This window comes from Electrona antarctica (assembly GCF_951216825.1).
Source record: "Electrona antarctica genome assembly, chromosome: 1".
NCBI lineage: Eukaryota > Metazoa > Chordata > Actinopteri > Myctophiformes > Myctophidae > Electrona > Electrona antarctica.
The window spans coordinates 5,157,502-5,178,780 of NC_136806.1; the positions used below are offsets into that span (position 1 = coordinate 5,157,502).

General features: G+C 45.0%; 1 protein-coding gene across 1 annotated transcript; it reads left to right on the forward strand.

Moving 5' to 3' along the window:
• Window positions 1-7,185: 7,185 nt before the first annotated feature.
• On the forward strand, window positions 7,186-13,821 carry LOC306927470 (zinc finger protein RFP-like; the record flags this gene model as incomplete). The annotated part of the gene is made up of 2 exons (XM_079507224.1): window positions 7,186-7,271; window positions 12,178-13,821. The coding sequence occupies exon 2, from the start codon at window positions 12,187-12,189 to the stop codon at window positions 13,819-13,821; it is 1,635 nt and encodes a 544-aa protein (XP_079363350.1). The 5' UTR covers window positions 7,186-7,271; window positions 12,178-12,186.
• Between the last annotated feature and the right edge of the window lie 7,458 nt (window positions 13,822-21,279).

Consider the following 21,279-nt stretch of genomic DNA (forward strand, 5'->3'; position numbering starts at 1 on the left):
ATCATTGGGGAATCCAAGCTAATAGAAAACTGCAGGCTTTCTAGTCCTGAAAAGTTGCAATGCGAAAATGGAAGCCATCGTTCTCACGATAAAAACAATATTGTTTAAAAAATAAATCTGCCTAACGATGATGTCACTGGTGGACGGGTTTCTGAACTGCCCACAGCCATCCTATATGAGACACAGACTGAGTAGGAAAACAATTGTGCTTAAAGTGGTCCTTTAAGATATAATAATACCTAATAATACCTAAAGAATTCCGGACTTTTACAGTTTTGTAACAGAGTATTGATACTTTTACTTAAATAAAATAAAATCACACCCATGTGAAGTGAGGGGCGCTCTTATCATCGTACATCATCATGACATAAAATCGACACTATATGCTTTGTTGCTCAGACACTATGACGTAAAATTCTCCATTCATTGTCAATGGCAATTTAATGTTTGTGTAAGACGAAAATCTACACCAGTGGTTCCCAAAGTGGGGTCCGGGGACCCCCAGGGGTCCTTGATGGAGTTCCAGGGGGTCCCCAGCTAAATGATAGTTTGGAACCAAATTGACCTGGTCCCTTATGGGTCTGTAACTCTGCGAGTGTACAAATAGGACCCAAATGGACCCTAACGGGTCCATTTGGTTCCATTTGTACACTGTCAGAGTAAAAATTGATTTTACAATATAAATAGGGGGTAGGGAGATAGAAATGCCATTAAATAGAGTTCTGTAGATTAATGCATGTCAAACTGGGGGTCCTTGAAATGAAATTGGTTGAGAATCACTGCTAGAGCCGTAAGAAATCTCCTCTTATGGGGGTCCCTGGCATGTCTTTTCAAATGGGGGGTCCGCAGGGCTAATTAGTGTCAATTTGGGGGTCCTTGACATGAAAATGTTTGGGATCCACTGATCTACATGAATAGCTGAATATAGGAAACCTGAGTACCCTTTCCATCACTGCTTGAGTACAACGGAGTAAGGCTATACATTAAGTCTACACTCTACAGCAGGGGTTCTCAACCCGTGGGTCGCGACCCCTCGGGGGGTCGCCAAATTATTTTAGGGGGTCCCCAAATTATTTTCAAAAAAAAAAAGAAAAAAAAGAAATTTTCTTTGTTTTAATTCACGATTTTTCAAAAATAGCAGACCTACAAGCTCGTAGCGCGCCACTCGGTGGCGCGCTATGAGCTTGTAGATCTGCTATTTTTCAATAGCTAAATTATAACAATGCTTAAAACATCAAAAGGGGTTCCCGCCCAAAATTGTTTAAGGTTATTGTAGCAGTCAATTTATATTGGGGGTCGGGAGGGGGCGGGGCGGGGGTCCCGAGACATTGCCAAAGCATTTCCGGGGGTCCCCGGCCAAAAACGTTGAGAACCCCTGGTGTAGAACAGAGTAAGGCTATAAATTAAGTCTACACTCTACAGAGTAGCTTACAACAGTACCCAATTGGGTCCCCATGCAGCAGCACAGCAGTGTCTGTGAATACACTCCCATTTTCCCTAAGATCTGATCAAGTGACCCCCAGGCAGGGACCCAGTTACAGCTACTGTATACAGCACAGTGGTGGCTCGTGTTATGTGCAAATGAAGACATGGTGCCTGCAGTTACATCAATGATTCACACACACACACACACACACACACACACATACACACACACACGCACACACACACGCAAACACGCAGCAAATCCTCAGTGTTAATCTTAAGGTTCCGTTTGTACACTCTTCTGTTGCAGTACACGCGTTCACACACTGCCTCCTCTTCTGTTGCAGTACACGCGTTCACACACTGTGCCTCCTCTTCTGTTACAGTACACGCGTTCACACACTGCCTCCTCTTCTGTTGCAGTACACGCGTTCACACTCTGTGCCTCCTCTTCTGTTACAGTACACGCGTTCACACACTGCCTCCTCTTCTGTTGCAGTACACGCGTTCACACTCTGTGCCTCCTCTTCTGTTGCAGTACACGCGTTCACACACTGTGCCTCCTCTTCTGTTGCAGTACACGCGTTCACACTCTGCCTCCTCTTCTGTTACAGTACACGCGTTCACACACTGCCTCCTCTTCTGTTACAGTACACGCGTTCACACACTGCATCCTCTTATGTTACAGTACACGCGTTCACACTCTGCATCCTCTTCTGTTACAGTACACGCGTTCACACACTCTGCCTCCTCTTCTGTTGCAGTACACGCGTTCACACACTGCCTCCTCTTCTGTTGCAGTACACGCGTTCACACACTGTGCCTCCTCTTCTGTTACAGTACACGCGTTCACACACTGCCTCCTCTTCTGTTACAGTACACGCGTTCACACACTCTGCCTCCTCTTCTGTTGCAGTACACGCGTTCACACACTGCCTCCTCTTCTGTTGCAGTACACGCGTTCACACACTGTGCCTCCTCTTCTGTTGCAGTACACGCGTTCACACACTGTGCCTCCTCTTCTGTTACAGTACACGCGTTCACACACTCTGCCTCCTCTTCTGTTGCAGTACACGCGTTCACACACTGCCTCCTCTTCTGTTGCAGTACACGCGTTCACACACTGTGCCTCCTCTTCTGTTACAGTACACGCGTTCACACACTGCCTCCTCTTCTGTTGCAGTACACGCGTTCACACACTGTGCCTCCTCTTCTGTTACAGTACACGCGTTCACACACTGCCTCCTCTTCTGTTGCAGTACACGCGTTCACACACTGTGCCTCCTCTTCTGTTGCAGTACACGCGTTCACACACTGTGCCTCCTCTTCTGTTGCAGTACACGCGTTCACACACTGTGCCTCCTCTTCTGTTGCAGTACACGCGTTCACACACTGTGCCTCCTCTTCTGTTACAGTACACGCGTTCACACACTGTGCCTCCTCTTCTGTTGCAGTACACGCGTTCACACACTGTGCATCCTCTTCTGTTACAGTACACGCGTTCACACTCTGCCTCCTCTTCTGTTGCAGTACACGCGTTCACACACTGCATCCTCTTCTGTTGCAGTACACGCGTTCACACACTGCCTCCTCTTCTGTTGCAGTACACGCGTTCACACACTGCCTCCTCTTCTGTTACAGTACACGCGTTCACACACTGTGCCTCCTCTACTGTTACAGTACACGCGTTCACACACTGCATCCTCTTCTGTTACAGTACACGCGTTCACACACTGTGCCTCCTCTTCTGTTACAGTACACGCGTTCACACACTGCCTCCTCTTCTGTTACAGTACACGCGTTCACACACTGCCTCCTCTTCTGTTACAGTACACGCGTTCACACACTGCCTCCTCTTCTGTTACAGTACACGCGTTCACACACTCTGCCTCCTCTTCTGTTACAGTACACGCGTTCACACACTGCCTCCTCTTCTGTTACAGTACACGCGTTCACACACTCTGCCTCCTCTTCTGTTACAGTACACGCGTTCACACACTGCCTCCTCTTCTGTTACAGTACACGCGTTCACACACTGTGCCTCCTCTTCTGTTGCAGTACACGCGTTCACACACTGTGCATCCTCTTCTGTTACAGTACACGCGTTCACACTCTGCCTCCTCTTCTGTTGCAGTACACGCGTTCACACACTGCATCCTCTTCTGTTGCAGTACACGCGTTCACACACTGCCTCCTCTTCTGTTGCAGTACACGCGTTCACACACTGCCTCCTCTTCTGTTGCAGTACACGCGTTCACACACTGCCTCCTCTTCTGTTACAGTACACGCGTTCACACACACTGCCTCCTCTTCTGTTGCAGTACACGCGTTCACACACTGTGCCTCCTCTTCTGTTGCAGTACACGCGTTCACACACTGCCTCCTCTTCTGTTACAGTACACGCGTTCACACTCTGCCTCCTCTTCTGTTACAGTACACGCGTTCACACTCTGCCTCCTCTTCTGTTACAGTACACGCGTTCACACACTCTGCCTCCTCTTCTGTTACAGTACACGCGTTCACACTCTGCCTCCTCTTCTGTTACAGTACACGCGTTCACACTCTGCCTCCTCTTCTGTTACAGTACACGCGTTCACACACTCTGCCTCCTCTTCTGTTGCAGTACACGCGTTCACACACTGCCTCCTCTTCTGTTACAGTACACGCATTCACACACTGCCTCCTCTTCTGTTGCAGTACACGCGTTCACACACTGCCTCCTCTACTGTTACAGTACACGCGTTCACACACTGTGCCTCCTCTTCTGTTGCAGTACACGCGTTCACACACTGCCTCCTCTACTGTTACAGTACACGCGTTCACACACTGTGCCTCCTCTTCTGTTGCAGTACACGCGTTCACACACTGTGCCTCCTCTTCTGTTGCAGTACACGCGTTCACACACTGTGCATCCTCTACTGTTACAGTACACGCGTTCACACACTCTGCCTCCTCTTCTGTTGCAGTACACGCGTTCACACACTGTGCCTCCTCTTCTGTTGCAGTACACGCGTTCACACACTGTGCCTCCTCTTCTGTTACAGTACACGCGTTCACACTCTGCGCCTCCTCTTCTGTTACAGTACACGCGTTCACACACTGTGCCTCCTCTTCTGTTACAGTACACGCGTTCACACTCTGCGCCTCCTCTTCTGTTACAGTACACGCGTTCACACACTGCATCCTCTTCTGTTACAGTACACGCGTTCACACTGTGCCTCCTCTTCTGTTACAGTACACGCGTTCACACTCTGCATCCTCTTCTGTTACAGTACACGCGTTCACACACTGCCTCCTCTTCTGTTGCAGTACACGCGTTCACACTCTGCCTCCTCTTCTGTTGCAGTACACGCGTTCACACACTGTGCCTCCTCTTCTGTAACAGTACACGCGTTCACACACTGTGCCTCCTCTTCTGTTGCAGTACACGCGTTCACACACTGTGCCTCCTCTTCTGTTGCAGTACACGCGTTCACACACTGCCTCCTCTTCTGTTACAGTACACGCGTTCACACACTGTGCCTCCACTTCTGTTACAGTACACGCGTTCACACTCTGCCTCCTCTTCTGTTGCAGTACACGCGTTCACACACTGTGCCTCCTCTTCTGTAACAGTACACGCGTTCACACACTGTGCCTCCTCTTCTGTTGCAGTACACGCGTTCACACACTGCATCCTCTTCTGTTACAGTACACGCGTTCACACACTGCATCCTCTTCTGTTACAGTACACGCGTTCACACACTGCATCCTCTTCTGTTGCAGTACACGCATTCACACACTGCATCCTCTTCTGTTACAGTACACGCGTTCACACACTGCCTCCTCTTCTGAAGATGTATGGGAGGTAATTAAGGCCTGACCTTATTCATAATCACGCGTCAGTTTAGCACCGATACTGTGTGGACTGGCATGGCTTCTTTTCAGGTCTTCCGCCGTAGTCTGAAAACTATAGTCTGAAAAGCCACCTCTTCAGAATCCACCTTAGCCCGACCCGTAGCACTGGCCGTGGCACTTAACCCATTTAGAGCACTCTGAGCCTCCCACCACAAGTATAAAATGTACTTTTAGGTCAGAAAGGGATTTGTTTTCACCGGAGGACGTTTTTTCTCTATGAGGGTTCTCTACTTGGCAATATCGATAGAGGGCCCAGTGGAGTAACTAAAAGTATATTTTTTTTTCCGGTGGAAAACAAATCCATTTCTGGCCAAAAAGTACATTTTATACTTGTGGTGGGGGGAGGGGGGGGGGCTCAGAGTGTGTCCACTAAGGAAAGTAGGCTTTCTAATGACACAACCCGCCTTTGTATTGGTGAGTACTAGTAGCCTAGGTGAAACGTTCTTTTGGGTGGTGCAACCACTCCCTTACGGAGCTATGTGTGTGGCTGGCTGCCTGCCTGCCTGGCTGGGTGTCTGGGTGGGTATGAGCACGAAAACAGCATGGTTGTTTTTCACCACCCATGTGCGCAACCTAACACACTCACAAACACACACGCACATATTAACTGTATATATGATGATTTCGGGTGTGCCAGTACAGTACAGTGACAGTACAGTACAGTACAGTAGAGGGTACAGTAGAGGGACCCCCACATGGTAACTCTGTCATTTCTCAACCGTTTCGGACGTGGGGCGGCTCGCCGGAATCAGCCTGGCCCCCTGGGAGTGTTCCTGGGGGTCTGGATGTTCTGGGGACTCCCACATGGTAACTCTCTCATTTCTCTACCGTTTTGGACGTGGGGCGGCTCGCCGGAACCGGGCCGGCACCCTGGCTGTGGTCATGTGGGTCTGGAACTTCCGGAGACCCCCCCGGGGACCCACACATGGAGTTGCACTGCTCACTTCACACAGGTGTGATTTTCATATACATAGGCTTTAGGCTATAAAGGAAACGTTGCATACATGTAAAACACATTTCAAAAGTAGTGAAAATAGCCGATCTACAAGCTCACAAGAAGTTGCATAGCGACCCGTCGTAAGCTTATAGATAGATAGGCCTATTTCGACTATTTCTTAAATAGGGCTAAAGTGATTAATACTTATTTCTGTGCCGGGGGTCACCACATTGCTGTGTTGGGTTTGGGTTTCAAGCTGAAACAGTTTGGGGAAACAGGCAGCTGTGACTGACACCAAACTAATGCACTTCCCATCACAGTCAGAACTGCAGCCTCACTCCCAATCTTCCGCCGTAGTCTGAAAACCCACCTCTTCAGACTCCACTATGGCCCGTAGCACTTGCCTTAGCCTAGCCCCTTAGATAGCACATTATGTAGACTTGGATAGTATTTTAAACAGACTTATAGCTTGTTACGTAGACAGCTCTAGAATTGCATTTTATGTAGTCATAGCACTTTATAGTACACATGTATAATATATAATATAGTATAGTATGTATAGTTTACATAGATACTCCACTGTTACGTTCTTAGTTTACGCATGATTCATGATAACTACTTTTTTATATATATATATATTTATATGTGATGTATGCCATGCTTTTGTTATTGCTTAATGTAAGTCGCTCTGGATTAAGAGCGTCTGCTAAATGCCTAAATTGTAAATTGTCTATTGGTAGACAACAAAATGAAATGAAAAGGTTTTCAAGAGAACAAGAGGAGGAGAGGAGGAAAGGAGGAGAGGAGGAAAGAAAGGGGATGAGGGAGAGAGGAGAGGAGTGGAGAGCAGAGTGGAGTGGATGTGAAGGGTTAACTGCTCCAAGGAAATACGTTTCTCAGTAAATGGAAAGTGAAAGTACAGCGCTGACAGAGAAGGGTTGAAGTCAACTCACTGCACTCTCTCCTCAAAACCTCCGTTCGACAGAACTTTTACAGAAATACTTAAAGACAGGTGAGTACAACAAATCATATATTTGATAATACAAGATATATCATTCATTGACATAGAATGTATACCCAGACACGATCTTATTGCTGTTCTTTGATATCTTCAGTAAGATTCACAGGTTTCAATAATGTAGCTGTCAACAGGGCCGTGTTAAAGTTGGGCGTGAAAGTGGGCCAAAACGCATGTCCAAGAGGAAAACAATCAAAACATAATCTACTAACGTCAGAATCGGGGTTTCTTAATAAAAAGTGCTTCTGAATTGTAACAGTGTGTTTGTGTCAGCCAGCGTAATGATCCGTTGTTATTTTATTAATCCACCACCGCACGCCACGGACTGGTTTCTCCTTTCGGTTCGCTCGCAGCCGTGCTGTAGCGCCGTGCAGACAGTAGCCTACCAGTTCACTTTGCAGGTTTGAAATCCGCTAGAGAGCGGATACGGAAACGGACGTTTGTCTGCCTAAGGTATACGTGCAAATGACCGGATATAGAAGGCGGGCTCTCTACTACGACGAATCCACCAACGTTCAAACCATGTTTCTGGTTGGCTGACAAGACTGGCACAACGCAATAATTAGTTCTGATTGGTTCATAAAAAAGAAAAAAAAGAAAACAGGAAACTAATAATGAAATAGAGACACGCACACGGGGACTACAAATGTCACGCCCCCAAATGAGACAGCGTCCCCACTTCTGGTCCGTTGGCACGGATACTGCAGGCCAGCCCATAGAAGTCCATTGAAATTCAACTGTAGTTAGCCTACTTTTAAAATAATATGAAATGAACTGAAGACTATATTGATTTGAATAAAAATATGTTTCCAAATGTATGAAGTGTCTTTGTCAACATATATTGTTGTTTTCTCAATAGAGGATGTATTTCACATTTAATTTACCACTTGAGTGAGTTACCCATAATGTTAACGGAGCAGAGGGGAGACGGCAGACAGAGAACCTGTCGCTTTTAAGGGACGTCACTGCCTTTACGAGGCTACGAGCGCCGACTTTGAAGAGTGGAATTCTCAATATACATCCCGATCCCGACTGACTTTGTTATTCATGTCTATATTTTGAACATGTCACGGGCTTACTATATGTTCTACCTACCACGGAGCTCCGACGGTGTGTTTCACCGCTGTCAACTTGTTGTATAATTAACTTTGCTGAATAGTTGGGAAAATAACCTAGCTAAATGGAGGAGGGACATCCTGACATTTTCAACTACCTAGTGAATTCTCCAGATGAGTATTAATAATAGACTTGCAAGATGCTGTTTAGATCATTTTCAACAAATACATAGCATATAAAACGAAATACAACAAATATATCTGGGCAGTGGGTATTGAAAACCTCAAGGGATGCAATTGTGACGTATATACCGTGCGACCACTTTGACTTGAGATTTACAATGCTAGAACTTTTCACAAACTGATGGAGTATATTATAGTACATTGTGGGACACTTTATTAGTACACAAAAAAAATCGCTATAGCCTCAGTAATGAACCAGTGAAATTAGGGTATTTCATGATGTCTCTCATAGGGATTGCATTGGCAGCTGCAGTACACAGTTGAAACGGACCAGAAGTGGGGCCGCTGTCTCATTTGGGGGCGTGACATTTGTAGTCCCCGTGTGTCTCTATGCCGGCGGCAACTGTTTTGAGAAGTAAACTAAAAAGTCAGTAGAAGAATGCGCTAAAAATATATATAAGCAAAATGGCAATGCAACCAACATTAGCTCAGCTCTTTAAGAGAAAGGAAAGAGTTGAAGAATATAATGTCATTAAAGACAAAGTTAGAAAAACAACCAAGACCATACAGTTGCATGACACAGAGAGTGAGACAGGCACCAAGCACATGTAATAATAATAATAATTTTATGAAATTCCTGATATTATATCAGTAATTGTATAGCACAGTATAGCCTAAATGTGCAAAAACAAAATGTAGTTTTCTATGCATTTCAGGGGTACTGTGGGGTTTGAACCCCAAATGTTATTGGCACAGTATTAAAAAAAAAGCAGTTTTCTATGCATTTCAGGGGTACTGTGGGGTTTGAACCCCCAAAAATGTTATTGGCAGTATAACTGTGCCAAAAAAAGCAGTTTTCTATGCATTTCAGGGGTACTGTGGGGTTTGAAGTTCAAACCCCACAGTACCCCTGAAATGCATAGAAAACTGCATAGAAAACTGGCAGTTTTCTATGCATTTCAGGGGTACTGTGGGGTTTGAACCCTCAACACTTTTTTGGCCGCGCCGCTCTGCGGCGCGTCCGGGTGTCGTCGCAGAATGACATTTCTGGGAGCTCCTGTAAGAAATGAAAGCCACTTTCACCCCTCATAGAGACACACGGGGACTACAAATTTCACGCCCCCAAATGAGACAGCGGCCCCACTTCTGGTCCGTTTCAACTGTGTACTGCAGCTGCCAATGCAATCCCTATGAGAGGCATCATGAAATACCCTAATTTCACTGGTTCATTACTGAGGCTATAGCGATTTTCTTTGTGTTCCATATGTTTAATTTGTCCTTTTCAATGTCACATACCTGTCATCTCAATATACATCCTACAATGTACTATAATTAGGGATGCCAACGATTAATCGATTTTCCGATTAATTGTCAGAGTCTCCGAAATCGATTTTAATAATCGGAAAAAAAACAATTTTGGCTATTTTTTTTAATAGCCAAAATATAGGCTAATAAGTAAGGCTGCATGATATATCGAACATGTACCTTCATCAGAGTGGAGAATATAAGTATAAATCAAGTTGAGCAAAGCCACTCTTCTCTGCCCCTCTCTCTAACAGACACAGTAGTTAACGATCGCTTGTTAAGTGCCTGCCAGACAGACAATCAGATGAAATGAAGGCAGTTGTAGAGTAGAGTGTAGACTAGTGAACTGAACGTTTTCTGTTTATATCAAGTACTTCATACCAGCCCCTTATGAAACTACTTCTCCCCAAATCCAAATGGATTTTATTTTCCATCCTGAATGGCAGTAACTAGCATATAATGAGAACTGAGAAGATCTCCACAAAGGTTTACTCATCAAAACTGATTATAAAACTGTAACCATCAAAGCATGCACTCAACATATAATGGTTATGTGACCATGGCATGTGCATAATATAAAATCTTAAGTTTTATCTGATATTGATTAAAAAAAAAGGGGGGGGGGGGGGGTCAATTAATCGATTATTAATCGGCAGAGCTGTAGATTATTCGATTTGGCTGATGGTCACTTTCTGGCATCCCTAACTATAATATACTCCATCAGTTTGTGGAAAGTGCTAGCATTGTAAATCTCAAGTCAAAGTGGTCGCACGGTATATACGTCACGGTTGCATCCCTTGAGGTTTTCAATACCCAGATATATTTGCTGTATTTCGTTTTATATGCTATGTATTTGTTGAAAATGATCTAAACAGCTTCTTGCAAGACTATTATTAATATTCATCTGGAGAATTCACTAGATAGTTGAAAATGTCAGGATGTCACTCCTCCATTTAGCTGGGTTATTTTCCCATGCAACTATTCAGCAAAGTTAATTAACAAGTTGACAGCGGTAAAACACACCGTCGGAGCTCCGTGGTAGGTAGAACATATATAGTAAGCCTGTGACATGTTCAAAATATAGACATGAATAACAAAGTCAGTCGGGATCGGGATGTATATTGAGAATTCCACTCTTCAAAGTCGGCGCTCGTAGCCTCGTAAAGGCAGTGACGTCCCTTAAAAGCGACAGGTTCTCTGTCTGCTGTCTCCCCTCTGCTCCGTTAACATTATGGGTAACTCATTCAAGTGGTAAATTAAATGTGAAATACATCCTCTATTGAGAAAACAACAATATATGTTGACAAAGACACTTCATACATTTGGAAACATATTTTTATTTTTTATTCAAATAAATATAGTCTTCAGTTCATTTCATATTATTTTAAAAGTAGGCTAACTACAGTTGAATTTCAATGGACTTCTATGGGCTGGCCTGCAGTATCCGTGCCAACGGACCAGAAGTGGGGACGCTGTCTCATTTGGGGGCGTGAAATTTGTAGTCCGCGTGTGTCTCTATATATGCAAAGTCCAATCTACACCCCCCCCCCCCCCCACACACACACACACACACACCCCACACACACAATTCCCAGTAGGCTTGTGTTGTCTTTACACAAACAAACAGTTTTGCTTTTTTTTCCCAATTTAGGCCTGACGTCGAAATAAAAAAAACGTTCGCTCTGAAAGAATATATTCAAAGATTTGTGCCGCATTTTTACGATTTTTCAAAAATAGCAGACCTACAAGCTCGTAGCGCGCCACTCGCGCTATGAGCTTGTAGATCTGCTATTTTTCAATAGCTAAAGCATAACATAATGCTAACACCAAAAGGGGTTCCCGCCCAAAATGGGTTAAGTAAAAGTATCAATCAATACAGCTATGCAGAAATATACTCTGTTCTGTTCTAAATCTTCTAAACATCATTAACATATATTTTTTTTGCAAAAAGGGTGAAGTGTCCCTTTAAAGTACCAAAAATAAAAGTACTCATTATACAGCATGTCCCATTTAAAGTATCAAATGTATACAAATCTTTTGGAAAATAGCAGCTGGTAGAGCAGCTATTTTCAAATGGCCAAAATATATATAGTATATATAGAACAGAACTGAAGTGCTGAATGTGTGTTTTGTAATAATACATCTGCAACGTAACTAAAGTTTTCAAATAATTTTAGTGGAGTAAAAGTATAATTACACTTTAGTAAATGTGATATCATAGGCACATACCTATGATAGCACATCTTGCCTTATATGCGTAAACTAAATACGTCCCTGACTGTCAACATCGCTCTGTTCCAACTTCCAATACAACAGTATCACTGAAGAACTACATTTCTTTCCCTTTTTATTTCCAGTGTGTAGAAATGGCGTGTGCCGGCAGCAGCCTCCATTCTGAAGAGCAGTTCCTGTGTTCTATCTGTCTGGATGTGTTCACTGATCCAATCACCACTCCATGTGGACACAACTACTGCAACACCTGCATCACACATTACTGGGACACTAAGGATGTGTGTCAGTGTCCGCTATGCAAAGAAACCTTCTACAAGAGACCAGCGTTCTCCGTTAATAAAGTCCTCTCCGAGATGGCTGATCAGTTCAGGACGTCAAAGCAGATGAAAACAACTTTAGCCACAACCCCAGAACCTGCTGAACCAGATGACGTCTCCTGTGACGTCTGTACTGAGAACAAGCTCAAGGCCGTGAAGTCCTGCCTGATGTGTCTGACCTCCTACTGTGAGACTCACCTGGAGCGTCATCGCACAGTCCCAGCGTTAAAACGACACACACTAATCGACCCTGTGAAGAACCTGGAAGACTATATGTGTAAGAAACATGACAGACCTCTGGAGATGTTCTGTAAGACTGACCACATGTGTGTTTGTCAGTTCTGCACTCAGTTAGAGCACAAGTCACATCAGATTGTGTCGATGAAAGAGGCATATGAAGGAAAGAAGGCTGAGCTGGGAGACACAGAGGCTGAAGTTCAGCAGATGATCCAGGAGAGACAACTGAAGATTCAGGAGGTCAAACACTCAGTAGATTTCAGCCAGAAAGACGCAGACAGAGAGATAGCAGACAGTGTGCAGGTCTTCACTGCTTTGATCAGCTGCATTGAGAGAAGCCAGGCTGAGGTCATTGGTTGGATTGAAGAGAAGCAGAAAACAACAGAGAAACAGGCTGAAGGCTTCATTAAAGAGCTGCAACAGGAAATCACTGAGTTAAAGAAGAGAAGCTCTGAGCTGTCGCAGCTCTCACTCACTGAAGACCACCTCCACCTCCTCCAGAACTCCACATCCATCAACACTGGATGGAAACCCACCAAGGACTGGACAAAGGTCAAGGTCCATCAGTCTCCAGGCCTGGGTACTTTGAGGACAGCTGTGGCTCAGCTGGAGAAGACACTTGGTAAAGACTTAGAGAAGAAGCTGTGTGATGCTGAGCTGAGGAGGATCCAGCAATATGCTGTGGATGTAACTCTGGACCCTGATACAGCACATCCCTACCTCATCCTGTCTGAGGATGGAAAACAAGTGAGTCTTGGAGATGTGAAAAAGAATCTCCCAGACAACAAAGAGAGATTCTACCCTTGTCCCTCTGTCTTAGGAAAACAAAGCTTCTCCTCAGGAAGGTTTTACTATGAGGTTGTTAAAGGGAAGACTGGGTGGGCTTTAGGAGTGGCCAGAGAGTCCATCAACAGGAAGGGACCAATAACACTGTCACCCAACAACGGTTACTGGTCTATATTGTTGAAGAATGGAAATGAGTTCATGGCTGCTGCTGACCCTGTTGTCCCCCTCCCTGTAAGAGAGGAGCTCCAGAAAGTGGGAGTGTTCATGGATTATGAGGAGGGTCTGGTCTCCTTTTATGATGTGGAATCCAGAGTTCATCTCTACTCTTTCACTGGCTGCGCCTTCACTGAGAAAATCTATCCATACTTCAGTACACCATCATTTAATGATGCTCCTCTGATCATCTCTCCTGTCAATCACACTGATTGACAGTGAGCTTAACATGAAAAGGACTGTTGATTTACAGTTTTATTTCCAGTCATCTGTCTGTCTGCTCAAATCAAGCCATTTAACTGTTGTTCATATTCTACTGAAACTGATTTTTATGATGGTCCGAAGTACAGCCAAAGATGAATACGATCAATTGAGTATTTGAGTATCATAAAGTATTTCATTTAAAATGTATTCTGTCTGTGAAATGTTGTCTTATCTTATATTTCTTTCTTTGTACAAGGACTTGGTTTGTGTTTTATTTGATTGCATTCAAGATTAAGTTAAACCCAACATTTCCATTAATTAATGTGAATGAACTCTGAATCAGAAATTGCAATGTTTTATTGTCAGTCTTGTACATTAATGCAATTACTATAAAGTGTTAAAGGACCACTTCACCACTTTTCAACCTATGTTCATATAATAGGTCCTCACAAATAATCATGAAAGAAATGGCGCAATTTGTTTCTACTCTGTCTGTGTCTCATAGGAGGGCTGTGGGCAGTTCAGAAACCGTCCTCCAGTGACATCATCGATGGGGAATACAAGCTAATAGAAACTGCAGGCTTTCTAGTCCTGAAAAGTTGCAATGCGAAAATGGAAGCCATCGTCCTCACGATAATGAAAATCTAAACATTTTTGTAAAAAAAATCTTGTTTAAAAAATAATCTGCCTAATGATGATGTCACTGGAGGACGGTTTATAAACTGCCCACAGCCCTCCTATGAGACACAGACTGAGTAGAAAAAAATCGTCCCATTTTATCATGATTATTAGTGAGGACCTATTATATGAAGATAGGTTGAAAAGTGGTGAAGTGGTCCTTTAATTAAAAATATGTAATGATTCTGAAGATAATTGTTTTGTATGTGGATGCGTGTTATCAATAAAGATAGAGCATGTGATTCTTAAAGAATATATCAGCCATCCATCATGTTATGTCCCACCATCCAATCAGGAGGCCAAGCTAACACTCCACGCCCAAGTGATATAAGCCGTTTCTAATGTATGTTTGAATGGACTATAGAGCGGTGCAAGTTGGGCACTGGCCTACTTGGAACGATGCAAGTTGGAACAATTTACAATTGACGCTCTTAATCCAGAGCGATTTACATTAAGCAATACAAAAGCATGGCATACATCACATATATAAAAAGTAGTTATCATGAATCATGCGTAAACTAAGAACGTAACAGTGGAGTATCTATGTAAACTATACATACTATACTATATTATATATTATACATGTATACTATAAAGTGCTACATAAAAAACAATTCTAGTGCTGTCTACGTAACAAGCTATAAGTCTGTTTAAAATACTATCTAAGTCTACATAAAGTGCTATCTAAGGGGATAGGCTAGGGAAAGTGCTACGGGCCATGGTGGAGTCTGAAGAGGTGGGTTTTCAGACTACGGCGGAAATGGACTACCCAGACTACCCAGTTATTATGTCTGTCGCTTTTATGCTCAAATATGGAGTCTATGCAGATGTCAGAACACCATTGTGATGTCAGAACAGGCCATCGCTAGGGGAGATCCAGGGGTGATCAGGTGGGCCCTGTCCGTAGCCTGGGCAGAGGCTGATGTGCTGGTTCTGGACAACCGGCGATCCGACGGATTCGACACCGGGCACTGCACTCCATCCACCCTGTGGTGTGTCAAATTTGAAGTCAGTGGAGCAAATGGTTCTCGAGTGATATGGATTATGGATTACAGAATTATTTTAGGGAGGGGTCCCAACTCAGTAAAGTGAAAATTTAAGGGACTTTTAAAGGACCACTTCACCACTTTTCAACCCATCTTCATATAATAGGTCCTAACTAATAATCATGATAAAATGCCACAATTATTTCCTACTCAGTCTGTATCTCATAGGAGGGCTGTGGACGGTTCAGAAACCCGTCCACCAGTGACATCATCATTGGGGAATCCAAGCTAATAGAAACTGCAGGCTTTCTAGTCCTGAAAAGTTGCAATGCGAAAATGGAAGCCATCGTTCTCACGATAAAAACAATATTGTTTAAAAAATAAATCTGCCTAACGATGATGTCACTGGTGGACGGGTTTCTGAACTGCCCACAGCCATCCTATATGAGACACAGACTGAGTAGGAAAACAATTGTGCTTAAAGTGGTCCTTTAAGATATAATAATACCTAATAATACCTAAAAAATTCCGGACTTTTACAGTTTTGTAGTATTGATACTTTTACTTAAATAAAATAAAATCACACCCATGTGAAGTGAGGGGCGCTCTTATCATCGTACATCATCATGACATAAAATCGACACTATATGCTTTGTTGCTCAGACACTATGACGTAAAATTCTCCATTCATTGTCAATGGCAATTTAATGTTTGTGTAAGACGAAAATCTACACCAGTGGTTCCCAAAGTGGGGTCCGGGCGGGGACCCCCAGGGGTCCTTGATGGAGTTCCAGGGGGTCCCCAGCTAAATGATTTTGAAGTTTTTGACCTGGTCCCTTATGGGTCTGTAACTCTTCGAGTGTACAAATAGGACCCTAGGTCAAATAGGACCCAAATGGACCCTAACGGGTCCATTTGGACCCTAACGGGTCCATTTGGTTCCATTTGTACACTGTCAGAGTAAAAATTGATTTTACAATATAAATAGGGGGTAGGGAGATAGAAATGCCATTAAATAGAGTTCTGTAGATTAATGCATGTCAAACTGGGGGTCCTTGAAATGAAGTTGGTTGAGAATCACTGCTAGAGCCGTAAGAAATCTCCTCTTATGGGGGTCCCTGGCATGTCTTTTCAAATGGGGGGTCCGCGGGGCTCATTAGTGTCAATTTGGGGGTCCTTGACATGAAAATGTTTGGGAACCACTGATCTACATCAGTGGTTCTCAACCTTTTTGGCCGGGGACCCCCGGAAATGCTTTGGCAATGTCTCGGGACCCCCGCCCCGCCCCCTCCCGACCCCCAATATAAATTGACTGCTACAATAACCTTAACCCATTTTGGGCAGGAACCCCTTTTGGTGTTTTAAGCATTATGTTATAATTTAGCTATTGAAAAATAGCAGATCTACAAGCTCATAGCGCGCCACCGAGTGGCGCGCTACGAGCTTGTAGGTCTGCTATTTTTGAAAAACCGTGAAAAAAAATAAAAAAAAACTTTTTTTTTTTTTTTTAAATAATTTGGGGACCCCCCAAAATAATTTGGCGACCCCCCGAGGTGTCGCGACCCACGGGTTGAGAACCCCTGATCTACATGAATAGCTGAATATAGGAAACTTGAGTACCCTTTCCACCACTGCTTGTGTAGAACGGAGTAAGGCTATACATTAAGTCTACACTCTACAGAGTAGCTTACAACAGTACCCAATTGGGTCCCCATGCAGCAGCACAGCAGTGTCTGTGAATACACTCCCATTTTACATAAGATCTGATCAAGTGACCCAGGCAGGGACCCAGTTACAGCTACTGTATACAGCACAGTGGTGGCTCGTGTTATGTGCAAATGAAGACATGGTGCCTGCAGTTACATCAATGATTCACACTTCACGCGCACGCAAACACGCACGCACACACACACACACACACACATACACACACACGCACACACACACGCACGCAAACACGCAGCAAATCCTCAGTGTTAATCTTAAGGTTCCGTTTGTACACTAGCAGGCATACTGTTACAGTACACGCGTTCACACTCTGCCTCCTCTTATGTTACAGTACACGCGTTCACACTCTGCCTCCTCTTCTGTTGCAGTACACGCGTTCACACTCTGCCTCCTCTTCTGTTATAGTACACGCGTTCACACACTGTGCCTCCTCTTCTGTTACAGTACACGCGTTCACACACTGTGCCTCCTCTACTGTTACAGTACACGCGTTCACACTCTGCATCCTCTTCTGTTACAGTACACGCGTTCACACTCTGCATCCTCTTCTGTTGCAGTACACGCGTTCACACACTGCCTCCTCTTCTGTTACAGTACACGCGTTCACACACACTGCCTCCTCTTCTGTTACAGTACACGCGTTCACACACTGTGCCTCCTCTTCTGTTATAGTACACGCGTTCACACTCTGTGCCTCCTCTTCTGTTAGAGTACACGCGTTCACACACTGCCTCCTCTTCTGTTGCAGTACACGCGTTCACACACTGCCTCCTCTTCTGTTGCAGTACACGCGTTCACACTCTGCCTCCTCTTCTGTTACAGTACACGCGTTCACACACTGCATCCTCTACTGTTACAGTACACGCGTTCACACACACTGTGCCTCCTCTACTGTTACAGTACACGCGTTCACACACTGCATCCTCTACTGTTACAGTACACGCGTTCACACACTGCATCCTCTTCTGTTACAGTACACGCGTTCACACTGTGCCTCCTCTTCTGTTACAGTACACGCGTTCACACTCTGCCTCCTCTTCTGTTACAGTACACGCGTTCACACACTGTGCCTCCTCTTCTGTTACAGTACACGCGTTCACACTGTGCCTCCTCTTCTGTTACAGTACACACGTTCACACTGTGCCTCCTCTTCTGTTACAGTACACGCGTTCACACTGTGCCTCCTCTTCTGTTACAGTACACGCGTTCACACTCTGCCTCCTCTTCTGTTGCAGTACACGCGTTCACACACTGCCTCCTCTTCTGTAACAGTACACGCGTTCACACACTGCGCCTCCTCTTCTGTTGCAGTACACGCGTTCACACTCTGCATCCTCTTCTGTTACAGTACACGCGTTCACACACTGCGCCTCCTCTTCTGTTACAGTACACGCGTTCACACACTGCCTCCTCTTCTGTTACAGTACACGCGTTCACACACTCTGCCTCCTCTTCTGTTACAGTACACGCGTTCACACACTGCCTCCTCTTCTGTTACAGTACACGCGTTCACACACTGTGCCTCCTCTTCTGTTGCAGTACACGCGTTCACACTCTGTGCCTCCTCTTCTGTTACAGTACACGCGTTCACACACTGCATCCTCTTCTGTTGCAGTACACGCGTTCACACACTGCATCCTCTTCTGTTACAGTACACGCGTTCACACACTGCATCCTCTACTGTTGCAGTACACGCGTTCACACTGTGCCTCCTCTTCTGTTACAGTACACGCGTTCACACTCTGCCTCCTCTTCTGTTACAGTACACGCGTTCACACACACTGCCTCCTCTTCTGTTACAGTACACGCGTTCACACACTGTGCCTCCTATTCTGTTACAGTACACGCGTTCACACTCTGCCTCCTCTACTGTTGCAGTACACGCGTTCACACACTGCCTCCTCTTCTGTTACAGTACACGCGTTCACACACTGCATCCTCTACTGTTGCAGTACACGCGTTCACACTGTGCCTCCTCTTCTGTTACAGTACACGCGTTCACACTCTGCCTCCTCTTCTGTTGCAGTACACGCGTTCACACACTGCCTCCTCTTCTGTAACAGTACACGCGTTCACACACTGCGCCTCCTCTTCTGTTGCAGTACACGCGTTCACACTCTGCATCCTCTTCTGTTACAGTACACGCGTTCACACACTGCGCCTCCTCTTCTGTTACAGTACACGCGTTCACACACTGCATCCTCTACTGTTGCAGTACACGCGTTCACACTGTGCCTCCTCTTCTGTTACAGTACACGCGTTCACACTCTGCCTCCTCTTCTGTTACAGTACACGCGTTCACACACACTGCCTCCTCTTCTGTTACAGTACACGCGTTCACACACTGTGCCTCCTATTCTGTTACAGTACACGCGTTCACACTCTGCCTCCTCTACTGTTGCAGTACACGCGTTCACACACTGCCTCCTCTTCTGAAGATGTATGGGAGGTAATTATAGGCCTGACCTTATTCATAATCACAGTTTAGCACCGATACTGTGTGGACTGGCATGGCTTCTTTTCAGGTCTTCCGCCGTAGTCTGAAAACTATAGTCTGAAAAGCCACCTCTTCAGAATCCACCTTAGCCCGACCCGTAGCACTGGCCGTGGCACTTAACCCATTTAGAGCACTCTGAGCCTCCCACCACAAGTATAAAATGTACTTTTAGGTCAGAAAGGGATTTGTTTTCACCGGAGGACGTTTTTTCTCTATGAGGGTTCTCTACTTGGCAATATCGATAGAGGGCCCAGTGGAGTAACTAAAAGTATTTTTTTTCCCCCGGTGCAAAACAAATCCCTTTCTGGCCAAAAAGTACATTTTATACTTGTGGTGGGGGGGGGGGGGGGGGGGGGGCTCAGAGTGTGTCCACTAAGGAAAGTAGGCTTTCTAATGACACAACCCGCCTTTGTATTGGTGAGTACTAGTAGCCTAGGTGAAACGTTCTTTTGGGTGGTGCAACCACTCCCTTAGGGAGCTATGTGTGTGGCTGGCTGCCTGCCTGCCTGGCTGGGTGTCTGGGTGGGTATGAGCACGAAAACAGCATGGTTGTTTTTCACCACCCATGTGTGCAACCTAACACACACACAAACACACACGCACATATTAACTGTATATATGATGATTTCGGGTGTGCCAGTACAGTACAGTGACAGTACAGTATAGTACAGTAGAGGGACCCCCACACGGTAACCCCCTGGGAGCGTTCCTGGGGGTCTGGATGTTCCGGGGACTCCCCGGGGACCCCCCCGAGACCCCCACATGGTAACTCTCTCATTTCTCTACCGTTTCGGACGTGGGACGGCTCGCCGGAACCGGGCCGGCACCCTGGCTGTGGTCTTGTGGGTCTGGAACTTCCGGAGAGGAGACCCCCGGGGACCCCCACACGGAATTGCACCGCTCACTTCACACAGGTGTGATTTTCATATACATAGGATTTAGGCTATAAAGGAAACGTTGCATATAAAACATTTCAAAAGTACTGAAAATAGCCGATCTACAAGCTCACAACAAGTTGCATAGCGACCCGTCGTAAGCTTATAGATAGATAGGCCTATTTCGACTATTTCTGAAATAGGGCTAAAGTGATTAATACTTATTTCTGTGCCGGGGGTCACCACATTGCTGTGTTGGGTTTGGGTTTCAAGCTGAAACTGTTTGGGGAAACAGGCAGCTGTGACTGGCACCAAACTAATGCACTTCCCATCACAGTCAGAACTGCAGCCTCACTCCCAATCTTCCGCCGTAGTCTGAAAACCCACCTCTTCAGACTCCACCATGGCCCGTAGCACTTGCCCTAGCCTAGCCCCTTAGATAGCACATTATGTAGACTTGGATAGTATTTTAAACAGACTTATAGCTTGTTACGTAGACAGCTCTAGAGTTGCATTTTATGTAGTCATAGCACTTTATAGTACACATGTATAATATAGTATAGTATGTATAGTTTACATAGATACTCCACTGTTACGTTCTTAGTTTACGCATGATTCATGATAACTACTTTTTTTATATATATATATTTATATGTGATGTATGCCATGCTTTTGCTATTGCTTAATGTAAGTCGCTCTGGATTAA